The sequence below is a fragment of the Squalius cephalus genome, assembly GCF_949319135.1.
Source record: "Squalius cephalus genome assembly, chromosome: 25".
NCBI classification, from domain to species: domain Eukaryota; kingdom Metazoa; phylum Chordata; class Actinopteri; order Cypriniformes; family Leuciscidae; genus Squalius; species Squalius cephalus.
Window position 1 is genome coordinate 17,379,527 of NC_137146.1, and position 14,276 is coordinate 17,393,802.

General features: G+C 35.3%; 1 protein-coding gene across 9 annotated transcripts in view; it reads right to left on the bottom strand.

The window, feature by feature from the left end:
- Window positions 1-14,276, bottom strand: part of asap1b (ArfGAP with SH3 domain, ankyrin repeat and PH domain 1b) — a 109,951-nt gene that overhangs the window by 14,528 nt on the left and 81,147 nt on the right. For 3 of the 9 annotated variants that reach the window (XM_079863141.1, XM_079863140.1, XM_079863139.1), the window contains exons 17-25: window positions 12,368-12,501; window positions 11,592-11,683; window positions 11,162-11,348; window positions 9,429-9,514; window positions 7,744-7,859; window positions 6,200-6,267; window positions 5,931-6,038; window positions 5,615-5,840; window positions 543-710 (exon numbers count right to left, since the gene is read on the bottom strand). In XM_079863141.1, coding sequence (XP_079719267.1) covers window positions 543-710; window positions 5,615-5,840; window positions 5,931-6,038; window positions 6,200-6,267; window positions 7,744-7,859; window positions 9,429-9,514; window positions 11,162-11,348; window positions 11,592-11,683; window positions 12,368-12,501 — 1,185 coding nt within the window. Of the gene's footprint in view, window positions 1-542; window positions 711-3,227; window positions 3,297-5,614; window positions 5,841-5,930; window positions 6,039-6,199; window positions 6,268-7,743; window positions 7,860-9,428; window positions 9,515-11,161; window positions 11,349-11,591; window positions 11,684-12,367; window positions 12,502-14,276 lie in introns of all 9 variants that reach the window. The other 6 variants (XM_079863143.1, XM_079863142.1, XM_079863144.1 and 3 more) reach the window with 2 other exon arrangements.

Consider the following 14,276-nt stretch of genomic DNA (forward strand, 5'->3'; position numbering starts at 1 on the left):
TGCAGAGATCAAACCAACAATAAACACATTCACCTTGGGAATGTTAAAAGGTACTAAGGATTGACCTAAAATTGATCAAAATACCATTTCTTGGAAGAATTTAATCTAAAAGACACTAAATTGATGTTTCCACTAAAAAACATCTTATAAAAACAAAAAAATCGGTAACACTTTAATTTGATAATCCACTTTAGACATTCTACAAAATGTAAGTAACTTTGCAATTCCATGTCAAGTAAAAGTCATTAGAGTACAGTATAAGTAGACTTAATTTGATGGTCCCCCAAAAGACATGACTATAAGTATTCCTCTAACAGGAACCCCAACCAAACAGTCAACAAATAATCTAAAGAGAATTAGTTGACATGTACTAGCAAAGTTACAATAGCTTAAGTGGACTATAGAGATAAACTGAATCGAAACCATTTCATGTGGATCTGAGTGAATGAAAACCTGGACAAAAATAAATAATAATAATAAATAAATAAAAACAGAAACCCTAGTAATCCAACAACTAGGGTTGTTGCTTAAGTGTATCCCACCTTTACAGAGAGGGGTGTATGACAGCGGGGTAGGGGGGTCTGAAAGCGTGCGTTTATGTCCCGGGGGAGGGGGCGGGGGCCTCTTCTTTGACAGAGTGGAGTTGCCAATAGCGGGGGTCTGTGTGGCAGGGGTGAGGGTGGAGGGGGGCAGGTTTGACAAGGGAGGGGCTGGAGGGAAAACAACAACATAAAACAACAACATGCACTGATGTCAAGGTGAAGAATGGACACTGTCATTTAACATGGGTTCTTTGGGGGGTGCAGGAAGAAGGGAAGAAAATAAAGAGAAAGAATGATGGTGTGGGTAACCAGTAGGACAGGACGGCAAGTGTCACTGAAAACGAAGCAGGCCAGATAAGTGAGGCGCTTTAAAGTGGAAGTGGAGAGACTAGAGGAGTGACTTCAGTTGGAGAAGGGCATCAAGGGGGTTAGAGGAGGACATCAAGACAAAAAAGTCGAGTGAGCTCTTTTCTACATTATAGATTTTAAAAAGACAGTCAACAGCCAGTGAAAAGCTCAGTCAGAGATGCTTTGTATGATAAATAAGCAAATGCATCAAGTTAACAACTTCAGCAAATTCTGGGCTTTAAGTTGTTACTATGGAAAGTCAAATTACCCATTTACATATAATAACCAAACTGCAGCAGAATCTGAAGGCTCCAAATGAAAGTATATCAAGCAAAAAGGGTATCAGATTAACTGAACGTCACCATGGAAACAATAAAGTGATCAGTTCTAAATAATGATCGCCTTGAAAAACTCACAGGGGTTAGCCAGAATATTTTAAATGTACGTTTAAAAGGGTTAAATATGAATACACAGCCTGTGTTTTTTTATTTTTTATTAATATTTTAAGTACAGTAGGCTACTGTTTTTATTTCACTTTTAGGTGCAATACATTTGAATTGAATCATTATTTAAGTTTTTTATTTACCTGTATGTAAGCAGCACAGTGCAGTGTTAATGTTCAAACTGTGTTTTTACAATGTTTAAAGGGGTCATATAATGGTACATGCACTTTTACAAGTTGATAGTACTGAAGTGTGTGTTGGCAGTGCCTGTACACAACCATCCTATCATGATAAAAATCCATCCAGTGGTTTTGTTTTAATCTCCTTATATGTTTGACCCTCTCTGAAATCAAGCCGTTCGATATTGTGACGTCATAATATCCAACGCCCCTCCCGCGATTGTGATTGACAGCCGTGTTTCAACACAAGACCCGCCCTGAGCGAGCTGTGACAGCCTTCGTCATAGTAGTCCCCATTGTTGATATGCTGGAGCAGAATGGCGTCTAAGCGATTGTGGTGTTCAGTTCTTAGATGTAATAAGGAACACAGCAGTCATTTGGATGTTCCTAAATCCGAGCGGTTGAAGATGCAGTGGCTGAGTTTTGTTTTTGAAGCGATATGCCCAAAGGATTGACGCAGGGATTCCCTCACGGGGATTCCCCACGATCGTCTGCACTTTCCTGTTTGCATGAATCATTTCACACCAGACAGCTTTACAAACGAGAAAAAACGGATCGGTACCAACGTGTTCCTGCTGAACCTCCAGAAGATGTGAGTGTAATGTTTTATTAACCTTTATATTAGTATTTACATTAATCTTTGCGAAATTTGCAAACCTTGCTGCACGCTTCACAATGAATGCGTCTAAGGTTTACACTCAGGGTACATTACATCATGTTTTCTATGTACGACGACGATCTCAATATAATTCATAATCCCACGTTTATAATGATCAAAGCGTGGTTATTGTGTTAGAAACGGTGTCCGCACAGAACAGAGGGGCGGGGTGAGCAAAGCTCATTATCATTTAAAGACACATGCACTGAAACGGCGTGCTGAAAACAGAGCTGTTTTTGACCAGGTAAAATTAGTGTTTTCTTACAATACTAATGAGAATTTTTAATTAAAGTATATTACAAACTTTTAATTTAGACCCTAAAGAATCATATTAGCTTGTACAAAAATGGCATTATATGACCCCTTTAAAGTGGCTGACAATAATAAATATTCTTAGTAGAAATTAAGCTGCCTCATTTTTGAGCTGTGCATAACTGTAGCTGAATAGTTAGGCCTACTACGCTACTGTATTTTCATATTGGTCATTATGGTGGTACTTAGAGAGCCAAATATTTTCTGAGGTGGTACTTGGTGTAAAAAGTTTGAGAACCACTGTTCTAGATCATTCAAATAATATGAAATTAGTTTCTTTAGGAGGTACAATACCATTCGATAATTTGGGGTTAGTAAGATTTTTTCAAGTTTTTAAAAGTCTCTTATGCTCAACATGACTGCATTTTTTAAATCAAAAACAGTTGCAAACAGTTGTGCTGTTAACATTTTTCTACAAATCGTGATACATTTTTTCAGGATTCTTTGCTGAAGAGCATTTATTTGAAACCGAAATCTATTTGACATTATAAGTGTTTTTACTGTCACTTTTGATCAATTTAATGCATCCTTGCTGAAATATAACTATTAATTTATTGAAAAAAAATATTACTGTCCCCAAACTTTTGAATGGTCATGTGCTTTCATTTAAAAACATTAATTTCACATTGCAGCAGCCTTCAGTTTCAGACACAGATATAAAATGTCATAAGATCAAATAATGAGGTCATTAAATAGATTCAAAAAGCAGAAAGGGTGTATGCAAACAAAAAAATTAGATAGTCACTGATGTATGGTCGAGTGCTAGCCAGAGTAGCATAGTGGGAATGAGAGCCAAGGAAAGCCAGAGAAGGAGCTGTAAGAGAGACGAGACAAAGAGAGAAGAGAATAAAATAAAATAAAAAATAAAAGAGAGAGAGAGAGAGAGAGAGAGAGAGAAGAAAAGATGGAAAAAGACAAGATAGCATTTTACATAGTTTTGCCTGTTAATACCATGCCATATCAGAAAGTCAAACCATAAACAAAAGTACAAAAGTATCAAATGGAAAAGTAAACAGAGCTGGAGTCTGTGGCAAAGCATCAGAAAAAAGGTTAAAATCCCGACACATATACACAAATATTACAGTTACAGGCATACAGTTGATACAGTTTTGTTGTCTTTTCAGTAGACTATAAGTAATTAACATATAAAAAACATTTAAATAGCTCTCTGGATAACTTGATTGTTATTGGTAAAGCATTGCCATTCTACAGAATTGGTGCAAACTGCTATCCCACAACCAAAAAACACATTTAAAAATCATTTAAGTATTTAAATCTTAGATGTTTACTAAAATCATTCTATTATCTTTTGAATCCCACAATAGTATTTAAAATATCAGTAAGCTTAATATATATAATCATAATTTATTGGCTATTTTCAATTGGGAGGGGGCTGTCCCGAACCCTAACCTCTAAATTTCAACTTATGAAAATTATGTTGAAATAATTTTAGCAATTATTTCCATTGTTGTTTTTAAAAATATATTTTTGATTAAAAATAAATAAATATATATTTTATATTTACTTTGTAAATCATGAAACTAAGTTAAAAAATGTGTCCTGCATTTTCATGTCACTACCGAAACATAAAGTTTATGTTTTAGTCCATTGGCTGAGACATTTTTGTCCCCCTCTCTCATAGTTACATGGTGAGTAGATAGGTCTCATCATGTTGAGGTAAATATTACCTACTACTAAACACCTTTTTTTCTGCAATTAAGCACACTTTTTTGGGTGTTGTTCCATAAAATGTAGTTTTTATGTGCGTACAACTGTTCAGAACTGTGCTAGGTCCCATGTACTAATTAGCATTTTTGAGCTAGACTCAAAAGTATCTAAAATTGTCACTACCGAAACAGTCACGAGTCTCACGACCGAAACGTGGTGAAGTTTCGGTTGTGACATCTTTGTTTTGGGGGTTATTCAATAAAATGCAGTTTTTGTGTGTGTACAACTGTTAAGATTAGCATCAGTGAAGTTTCAGTTGTGACATCATTGTTTTGGTAGTGACAAAAGGAACACATAATCGTTTATTTGGGGGAAATAAACAAAATTTTAGTACAGTTATGCAAATCACTAGTATTTTAGTATGTTTTAGTATGCAAGTTAAAATTCTGTAATGTGTTGTGGTCACTACCAAAACATTACTGTCACTACCGAAAATGTGCAGTCATGATCGAAACATGGGATGTTTTATCAAAAATAAAGTATACTGAATTATCAACTAAGATGTTATAATAGTGTTTGGTTCAATGTATATTCAAATTAATGAATCCTTAACTTTGAAATTAGTATGATAAACTTTATACCTTTTACAAAAAAAGACTGGATTCAAAATACAACAAATCTCATGAATTATACTTGAAATATTGTTAAAATCGTAATTGTTATTGATTTACCTGTGAATACTTTTGAATAAAATAGCAAAAAATATATTTACAAGGTAGATTAATCAGTCAATATAACCCTTCTTATTCAATTATATGTTATTGTGTTTCGATAGTGACAAATTTGGGGAGAGGAAAATTATTCCAAATCTTTCTGAAAATACAATGAGAATTAACTGCACAATTACTAGAAATGTGTACCTTAGATATTATACAATTTGCATACATACAAAATTTTGTATGAACCAATTTTGTATGACTTTCAACCAATTCTGTAGAATGGCCCATGTATGGAATTCCAAAAATAACAACACAGTATATAATAATACTAAAAATAACACTGCCAGTTGCTATATAAGGACTACAACTACCAAAAGGATGTTTTTTAGAATTGTTGCATTTCTTGTTTAACAACTTGCTTGCAACATTCATATTTAAGGTATGATTCAAAGTAATTTATGTTGTAAAACAAAACGTAAAAGTCTCTTCAAAGGTGCTGACTATAGTCCTTACTCTTTAATCAAAAACCCATTTGAAACTCCATAAGGAACACATCCAAGTTTTAGGACTACAAACTGAACTAAAATGACAGAAGCTGGGAGTTTGATTAATACATTTATACATATAAAATTAAAAATATAATTATTGAAATTAACACAATTATGGAATTCACAAGAACATGTGATTGGTTAGAACAAGTTTTAGGTTCTGTGGCATCTGATTGGCTGTTGTGTTTCTGGGTTACCTTTGCCTGCATTCCTGGGTGGCAGAGGTGGAGCATCTGCGACGGGAGAGGATGGGCAGTCAGTGGAAACGCTGTACATCTGATTCGTGAGTGCAGTGTATGAGAGGCGCTGTTTATCACGCTGGCCAATGAAACCAGGCAGAGAGAGCTTGTCATGAGGAGAGAGACTGTATGAGTGACAGAAACTCTGCGGACGGGGAGAACGATCTTTCTTAATGGGACTGGGCTGGGAATGAAAGACAGTGAGAAAATCTTTTAGTCTCTGAGTCAGAGAAGTTTGAATATTTTAAGATAGGTTCAAAGGGTAATGCGCTACTTTGTCATCCAGATCATCGTCACTCTCGTCAAGCTCTTCCAGCCTGAGATTCCAATCATATTCCACATGGACTTTAGTATTAAATTTTCCCGCAGCGGCTTGTACCAGCTGAAGCACACAAACACACAAACAGTTAGATCTACAAAAACAACCACATCTTTACACCTTGGGCCTTCAGCACATCTCTAATACCCCCTATTGATCTTGAAGAACATCCATTAACAGTTTTCATAGGAAAGATTGTATCTTCTGACCCAGAAGTTACTCACCGCTTCCTCACACTGGATGATCTTCATCCGTCTGGCCACATCCAGAGCGGTTTCTCCATTCTGATTGGCTGAAACATAAGTCACATTTTTAACCGGACCATATACATATCGAATGTGGGTATTTCTGGTGCTGCTCTCTTCCTATCTCTCTGACAGACAATTCTACATTTCAGTACAAGATTTCCGCTCACCTACTGTGCCCCTGAAGCAAGGTGTGCCACAGGGATCCGTTCTCGGGCCATTATTATTCATAATTTACGTAATACCTCTTGGTAAGATCTTCCGCCATCATGGTTTTAATTATAATGTTTACGCTGATGACATCCAATTATATACCATCTGTACATCTGCTCTATCTGTCACAGCTGACAAAATCTCTGCTTGTGTGCATGAAATAAAAGATTGGTTTCATTCAAATTTTCTAAAACTTAACATGGACAAAACTGAGATTATTTTTACTGGACCTCCGTCACTCACTAGCAAAATTCCTACCAATTTCACCTGTGAGATTGCTGGCTCTCACATCAAACCATCTAGTACTGTTAAAAATCTTGGTGTAATCTTTGACTCCTCTCTCTTTTTCCAGGCTCATATTAATTCTATCACCAAATCAGCATTCTTTCATCTAAGTCGCATCGCCCAGCTCCGTCCCTTCATCAGTATCAAAGATGCTGAAAATGTCATCCATGCATTTGTCACATCACGTCTTGATTACTGTAATGCCCTTTTCATTGGTCTATCTGCTAGCTCCATTTCCAGATTGCAATACATTCAAAACTCTGCTGCTAGAATACTTACCCACACCAAGCGTTCTGCCCATATCACCCCAATTGTGTACGATCTTCACTGGCTTCCAGTGGCTTATCGTATTAAATTCAAAATCCTCCTGCTCACTTTTAAATCTCTGCACAGCTTGGATCCCCCCTATCTTTGTAACCTGCTCCACCCCTACACCCCGACTCGCTCTCTACAATCCTCTGACTCTAGCCTTCTTGTTGTCCCTCGGCATCACCTAGCTTCAATGGGGGGCAGATCATTCAGTGTTGTTGCACCCAAACTATGGAACTCTCTCCCCCTATCACTCTGTTGTGTTAATACTATTTCTGAATTTAAAACTATGCTCAAAACTCACTTATTTTCTGAATGTTACCATTCTTAAGTTGTATTACATTTCGTTGTGTCTGATTGTATTCTGTTGTGTGTTGCCCCATCTACATAATTCTCCTTTACTGTACTTTTACTCAAGCTTGTATGTATTTGGTGTCTATATATAAATATGCAAATATATATATGCAAGTAGTGATGCAAAGATATTAAAGTTCTATAATAAATAAACCAAAAATAAAACACTAAAATCAATCATTTGAAATGCTACAAGTAAATTCAGGCATCACATCACTATAATATACAGTATGAAAAATGGATACTCCTTTTGAGATTTGCTAAAGATTACATTTAACAGTGTTTTTTGAACTATTTGCCTAAGCATAAGTATATAAGTATAATAAAACATGAACAAAATAAAAACAGCATGTGTAACTCACTGATATCAGTAGCTGGTTTGCCTCTCAGCAGTAGTTTGAGGCATTCATGTTTCTCATACATGCAGCAGTAGTGCAGGGCCGTGTTTCCTCTCTCCGTCTGTTTATCCAGATTCCCACTGGACAGAGACATGAGGAATCAAATTTTCCTTGATCTTATGACATATAAGAGTGTATTGTACTATAAAAAACACACTGTACATGTTAGAACTGAAAACTTCCAACATAAAGCAAAATAAACATGTATTAAACCAATCTGCAACAATTTTGGTGGTGAACATGTTAACAAAATCCTCTGAGCACAGATTTTCAAATTCAAATCTTTCCTTGAGGCTGTGACATGAACAACATTTTCACCTTAATGAGCTGCTTCATACCTTCATAATCTACATGAATTTGGGTCAGCAGTGACTAAACTGCACACATGGGGAGAGAGCAAGTCAATGACCTAGTTCTGTTTACCTAGTGAGACTACAGAGAAAGTAAGAAACAGAGAGAGGCTACACATCTACACCAGTATATCCCAATAGGCTACTTCATTCAAATAAACTAGGGGTGTCACGATTCGATACATATCACGATACTGAACTCACAATACGATATCATTGCGATACTCCAAGACATATGGTAAAAGGTTAACAATTTTTTATACTGTTGATTAAAAGGCTAAATTTGATGTTACATTGCGGGTGTAAACGAATAAGCTTGGACTTGGCGCTGATAAACCAAAGCACAGGACAGTAGTGACACCAGAAGATAAATATTGATGATTCTGAAGCTGAAAATACAGAATTATTTTTGACGAATATGCTTGCACTCTGTAACTGACTAGATATATTTAAAATAATGTAGGCCACTTTTTACTGGTAACATAAGAAATTTGGCATTATCAGGACCCACAAATTTTATTTTATTTTTGGGTGAACTATGCCTTTAATATTGTATCATCAAACTAATCACCCTTACAACTATGCAGAAATCGCACAAGCATGATTTCACTTCATTTTAAAATAACCCCCTGAAAATTGAGCTAATTTGGAACTAACTCGGACGGGGTATCTTTCAAATGTGATTAGGGTGTGAGTGAGGAGTGGGGAAAGGAAAACCTGAAGTGGGGTTGGAGCAGAGTGAGCCAATGCGTTCAAAGAAATAATACAGTCCCAGTTGTCTGAGTTGGATTTATTTCCCTTCTGCTGTCATATTTCTCTTAAACCAACCTTCAGTGCAAACCTGGAATCGTTTCAGTGTTCCAGTTCTCAGGGAAACTGAATTATGATTATTTACTAGGATGTGAGCCAAGTATAGTTCTGGCTCAGGCATGACGTGATCTTCCAATGTTGTTATGCAACTTTAATCCACACAGCAGAGAGCAAATTGAGCCAAAGCTGAACTTAAATTACTCTATTATCTGCATAATAATCCCTTCAAAAGTTCTAGAGCTTGTACATGAACACCTGTCACCCTAAGAGAAAAACACATTAAAACTCATCCTGGTTAACCATCAAGCTCTGCATGATAACAGTGATGGAACAAAACAAGAGGTGACTGCCTGACAGCTGAGGACACAAGGTAAGGAGAAAACGAATGCTGAAGATCATTCACTGCAAAATATAGAAAACTGATAATCCAAACATGGCCAGCAGTGTATCCTCCCAGTTATTTTGTGGTAATAAGCAGGTATTTAATACCTGTTTTGGACGAGGAAGTCGACCAGGTGCAGAGAGGTGTGGTCAGCTGTCCTCACGGCGTAGTGCAGTGCAGTCTCTCCTCCTTCCTATAACATACAAGAACACACACACACAAATACTCATTCAGCATGTGTTAACCCGTTTTACTTTCTTAATAATTGTCTCGTCTTATGGTGTAAAATATGAGGGATTTTTAGCATAACCAGTAAAAAATTTAAATAAAGAAATCTATCAATGTATTATTTAAAACTGCTCATTTAATATACATTTAAAAAAAATGTATGATCCATTTTTAATCAACTTTTAAATTTCATTTAAATTGTATGTATATAGCATGTATATAGCACAATTTGTCTGTGCATGTTATATTAAAGACAAAAATTGGTAGCTGATAATTAATACTTTAATTCAACAAAGATGCATTAAACTGGTCAAAAGTGACAGTAAAACCGTTATAATGTTAAAAAATATTTATATTTCAAATTCTTTTAAACTTTCTATTCATCAAAGAATGTATCACAAAAAATGTATAATGGTTTCCACAAAAAAATATAAAGCAGCAAAACTGTTTTCAACATCGATAATAATAAAGAAATGTTTGTTGAGCACCAAATCAGGATATTAAAATAATTTCTGAAGGATCATGTGACACTAAAGACTGGAGAAATGGCTGCTGAAAATTCTGCTTTATCACAGGAATAAATTTAATTTAATAAATATTCAATAGAAAAAATGTATTTTAAATTGTAATAATATCTTACAATATTACTGTTTTACTGTATTTTGTATTAAAGCTGCAGTCTGTAACTTTTTGTTTTGTTCAAAATGTACTATATATATATATATATATATATATATATATATATATATATATATATATATATATATATATAAAAAAAAATAATATATATATATATATATATATATATATATATATATATATATATATACATTTATTTATATATATATATATATATATATATATATATATATATATATATATATATATATATATATTTTTTTTTTTTTTTTTTTTTTTTAAGCGAGTACATCATGAATCCATTTTCCAAACAGTGTTTTGTCTTATCCTGAATCACTACGGTACACCTATAAGTGTTTATATTCAGACTATTTAGACTGCAACAGATCGTACCACATGTATTGATGACGATGATCCACTAAAAATATATGGCTGATAGTGTCTCTGACATGGATATGGATGGACACTGCTTCATGTTTGATGATTCATCAAAAGATAAATCAAAAATCAGCTGATGCCCTAGCCAGAAGCTACATAATAAAAAGTGAAACTGAGATGATTTTAGATTGAGGATGTTTTTGCGACTGCAACCACTCAGGAGCAGCTGTTCAACTCAGAGTCAGGCAGCAGCACTATCAGTAATCATCTGAAGGAACCAATGGTCTCTCAGTGCCGAAAACTGGGAGAAGATCAAGGCAGAGGATTCGAGTCACGTCCAGAGTGTCTGCTTTCTGATATCCACCAGACTTCATCAAAGGCTCTGATGTGAATGGGTCATCCATCATGCCAAGTCATAGTTCGGGTCACACTCTATTCCTGTGGACCTACTATCTCCTCCCAGAATCCTTGGTATGTTTCATATTCAAGCTTTAATAAATCCTTTCAGAGGCCACTTAATTGATTTTTTCAGCCAGTAAATGGAAAAAGTGCCTATGTGTTAATGATAGATTTGATCTCAAATGCTGTCACTCACCTGTCCTCCTTCAGCTAGTGGTTCCATAAGTTCCACCCCCTCAGCATACACCTGGATCAGACCTAGCAGGTCATGTGACCTGACAGCTTCAAACAACTCACTCATCTTGGCTGCTGCTGAGCTGCAGGTTTTTCTTGCAAACTTATGATCTACATACTTAGCATTGATGAACTCCTTACGAACAGTCCTAAGCTCGACATAAGAGAGGGAGAAATGAAAACAGTATTTAACATTAATATCCAAAACATTCAAAAATGTTTGAGAAACTGCAACCACATGAAACAAATAGTTGAAATTTATTTTAATTGAATTTGCATCAAATATATTATAACAATTCAATTTAATTTTAAAATAACATTTTTTCCATGCATTTCCTCACGTTTTTCCATGCATTTTCCATCAGTTCAGCACGTTTGCCAGGCATACTTACATGTCACTAGCAGGAGTGGGTTTAGGAGAGGGGCACGGAAGACTTCCCTCCATTATTTCATTAAAACTACTGTTCCCCACATTCTTGGCCAGCTGAAAGCAAAAAAAAAAAGAAGAAAACAAAATGAAAGATGAATAAACTACAACATATCTAATTCATAAACATATGATTCACTTAACTATTCAATATGGAATAAGTACATTGTCATGGGTCCACTGCACTGACTCCAAATCTTTTATATGAAAAGGCTTTTACATTAACAGGCTTGCATTTACCCCTGGTTATGATGCTGCTTACATAGCAAATAAATAAATAAATAGAAAAACTTTTAAATAATAATTATTGATTTATACAGTTGTGTTATTTTAGTATTATTTATAAACTATGATAGTTTTATTGATATTTTTCATTTATATCCAGGTAGAAATTTTCAGACAAATATTTTCCGTTTAATATTTATATTTTATTTCATATATATTTCACTTTACAAATGTTTTTGAATGTTTCAGTTAATGATAACCTGGTAGAGAAATATATTTTGCACATACAATTTAAATTTTACTTGATACATTTTAATGTAGGAGGGACATTGAAACATTTAGCTGAACTTTAGCTTCTTTAACTTCGGTTTAAGTATTATTATTTTTATGTATATTTGAACTTTGTCACAAAAACACTTAAACAATAATTGTCAGACCCTCTGCAGTACCTCCCTTGGGATCCCCTGTTTGATCTATACTGTGTTTAAAAGAAAATGTTTCCACCAACAAACACACCAAGAGTTCAGAGGTTCCCAGTTTGTCTAGCTCCATAGACTGGATGCGTGAGATGTGAACGCCCATCTCCCGGTGAATGCCTGAACATTCGATGCACGTCAGGATTCCGAGGTTAGTCGACAACCATTTGGGATCTGAGAACATAAAAAAAAGAACATGGGAAATTAGGAGGCATGCAAAAGCAACCAACTTTTTTTTTTTTTTTTGTGCAAAATTATTATTAGTTTTTTATTCTTTACCACAAGGGGTCCTCGTTGGACTCATGATTTAATGTTCTAGAACAGACCTGGAAACCCTGGCACCCTACTAGAATGTTTTAAATGAGTCACTAATTTAAACAGCTGATTCAGCTCATCAGCTTCTTAATGTGCTGAATAGGGAGACATTTAAAGAATTCTGGGAGGTGGTCCCGAGGACTAGAGCTGAGAAACACTGTTCTAGAACATGGAGTTCTAAATATTGTAGGAGTTTAACTCAGAGTGGCATGTTATCAGCATATGAGAAATGATTTATTCGCGTGTCAGTGTTGACGACAGGTGTATATGTGGCTGCATGAGCGCCAGTGATGTCTCCAGTGTAGAACCAGTGACAGGGCAACAAAGATAAGAGGACTGACACATCAGCTAAAAATAGATACAGGTTTTCCTCAGCAGCACTCTCTGCATGCTCAGTAAATCCCAGATGTACTCATTCTTTATTTCTCTCATTCATTTCTTCTCTGAAACACTCACAATCAGGCAGCATCAAATGCATTCATTCATGTTTTAGAAGTGATTCATTAATCAAACCTGTGCTCAAACAGATGAATCACTGTGTTAGAAGTCATGTTACTTGACACAGATTAGACTGGTTAACTCTCAGCTGAGGGGCTCAACACAGATATATAAGACTATTACAGTCATGGCGTCACAGATAGACTCCTGTCCTGCATTTAAGTGTTTGAATCATTGAATCAGTTTGCTAGAATGATTCATTTCAAGGAGTTTAAACATTGATTAATTTGAGTCATCAGTCAAAATTCCCCACAGGTATCACTATTATTATTGCTTATACTTGAGTGGTAGGGTGTTTTTTTTTTTTTTTTTTTTTTTTTACGTGCAACTCATCCCACATTGTTTATATGAATGACACATGAAATGATCTGACTAATTTTATACTCAAGTGCATAAAATAACCACCCATAACACCTAAACAACTGAGCAATAAATAGACCTGCTAACAACCTTGGCAACACCTTGGTTACTGTATAGCAATATAGCAATGTGATAACCACCCAGAAAACCTAAGAAACGGAACAGGAAGATAATTTAACAACCACCCAGAACACATTTGTTAAAACATGCTAAAAACCACCATAGGAACACAGCAACGCTCTAATATCCTATGTTTCCTGTGTTTATTTAGCACATAATTATCAATTATGACATGGTTATCAATATAATAGGCCTAGATTTAAGGAAACTAAACAAATGTTTGAGTAAAGGAATCACAAAAGGTCATATTTCCTTAGGTTAGAAGTTTATACAGTTGATAGGGCCCTGGGAATATGAGTCCTGACCTTTTAAAAAGTTTGCTGGGTTTTTCCTGCATTGAAATTATTTTTGGCGGCCGTAAAAATTAATCTTTGTCCTGCCAAAGATTTGATTGTTTAATGTGACAATTCCTGCCTTTCTGCAGTCCCGATTCTCTCTGATAGCCGGCTGCTTTAAAACGCTCCTGTGAGTGTTTGTGTAAGTGCTTTGTGAAGAGCATTAAAGGTTTCTATTTACAACGTGTTTTTGCAGTGTTGAGCTTGGTAGCCAATCACAGACATATCTGTTGAGCGCGTGAACGCAATGGCAAATCAGATGTATTTTAGTTGGGCAAAATCCGCTCAAAGTATAAACACATTGTCAATAAAAGATTCATT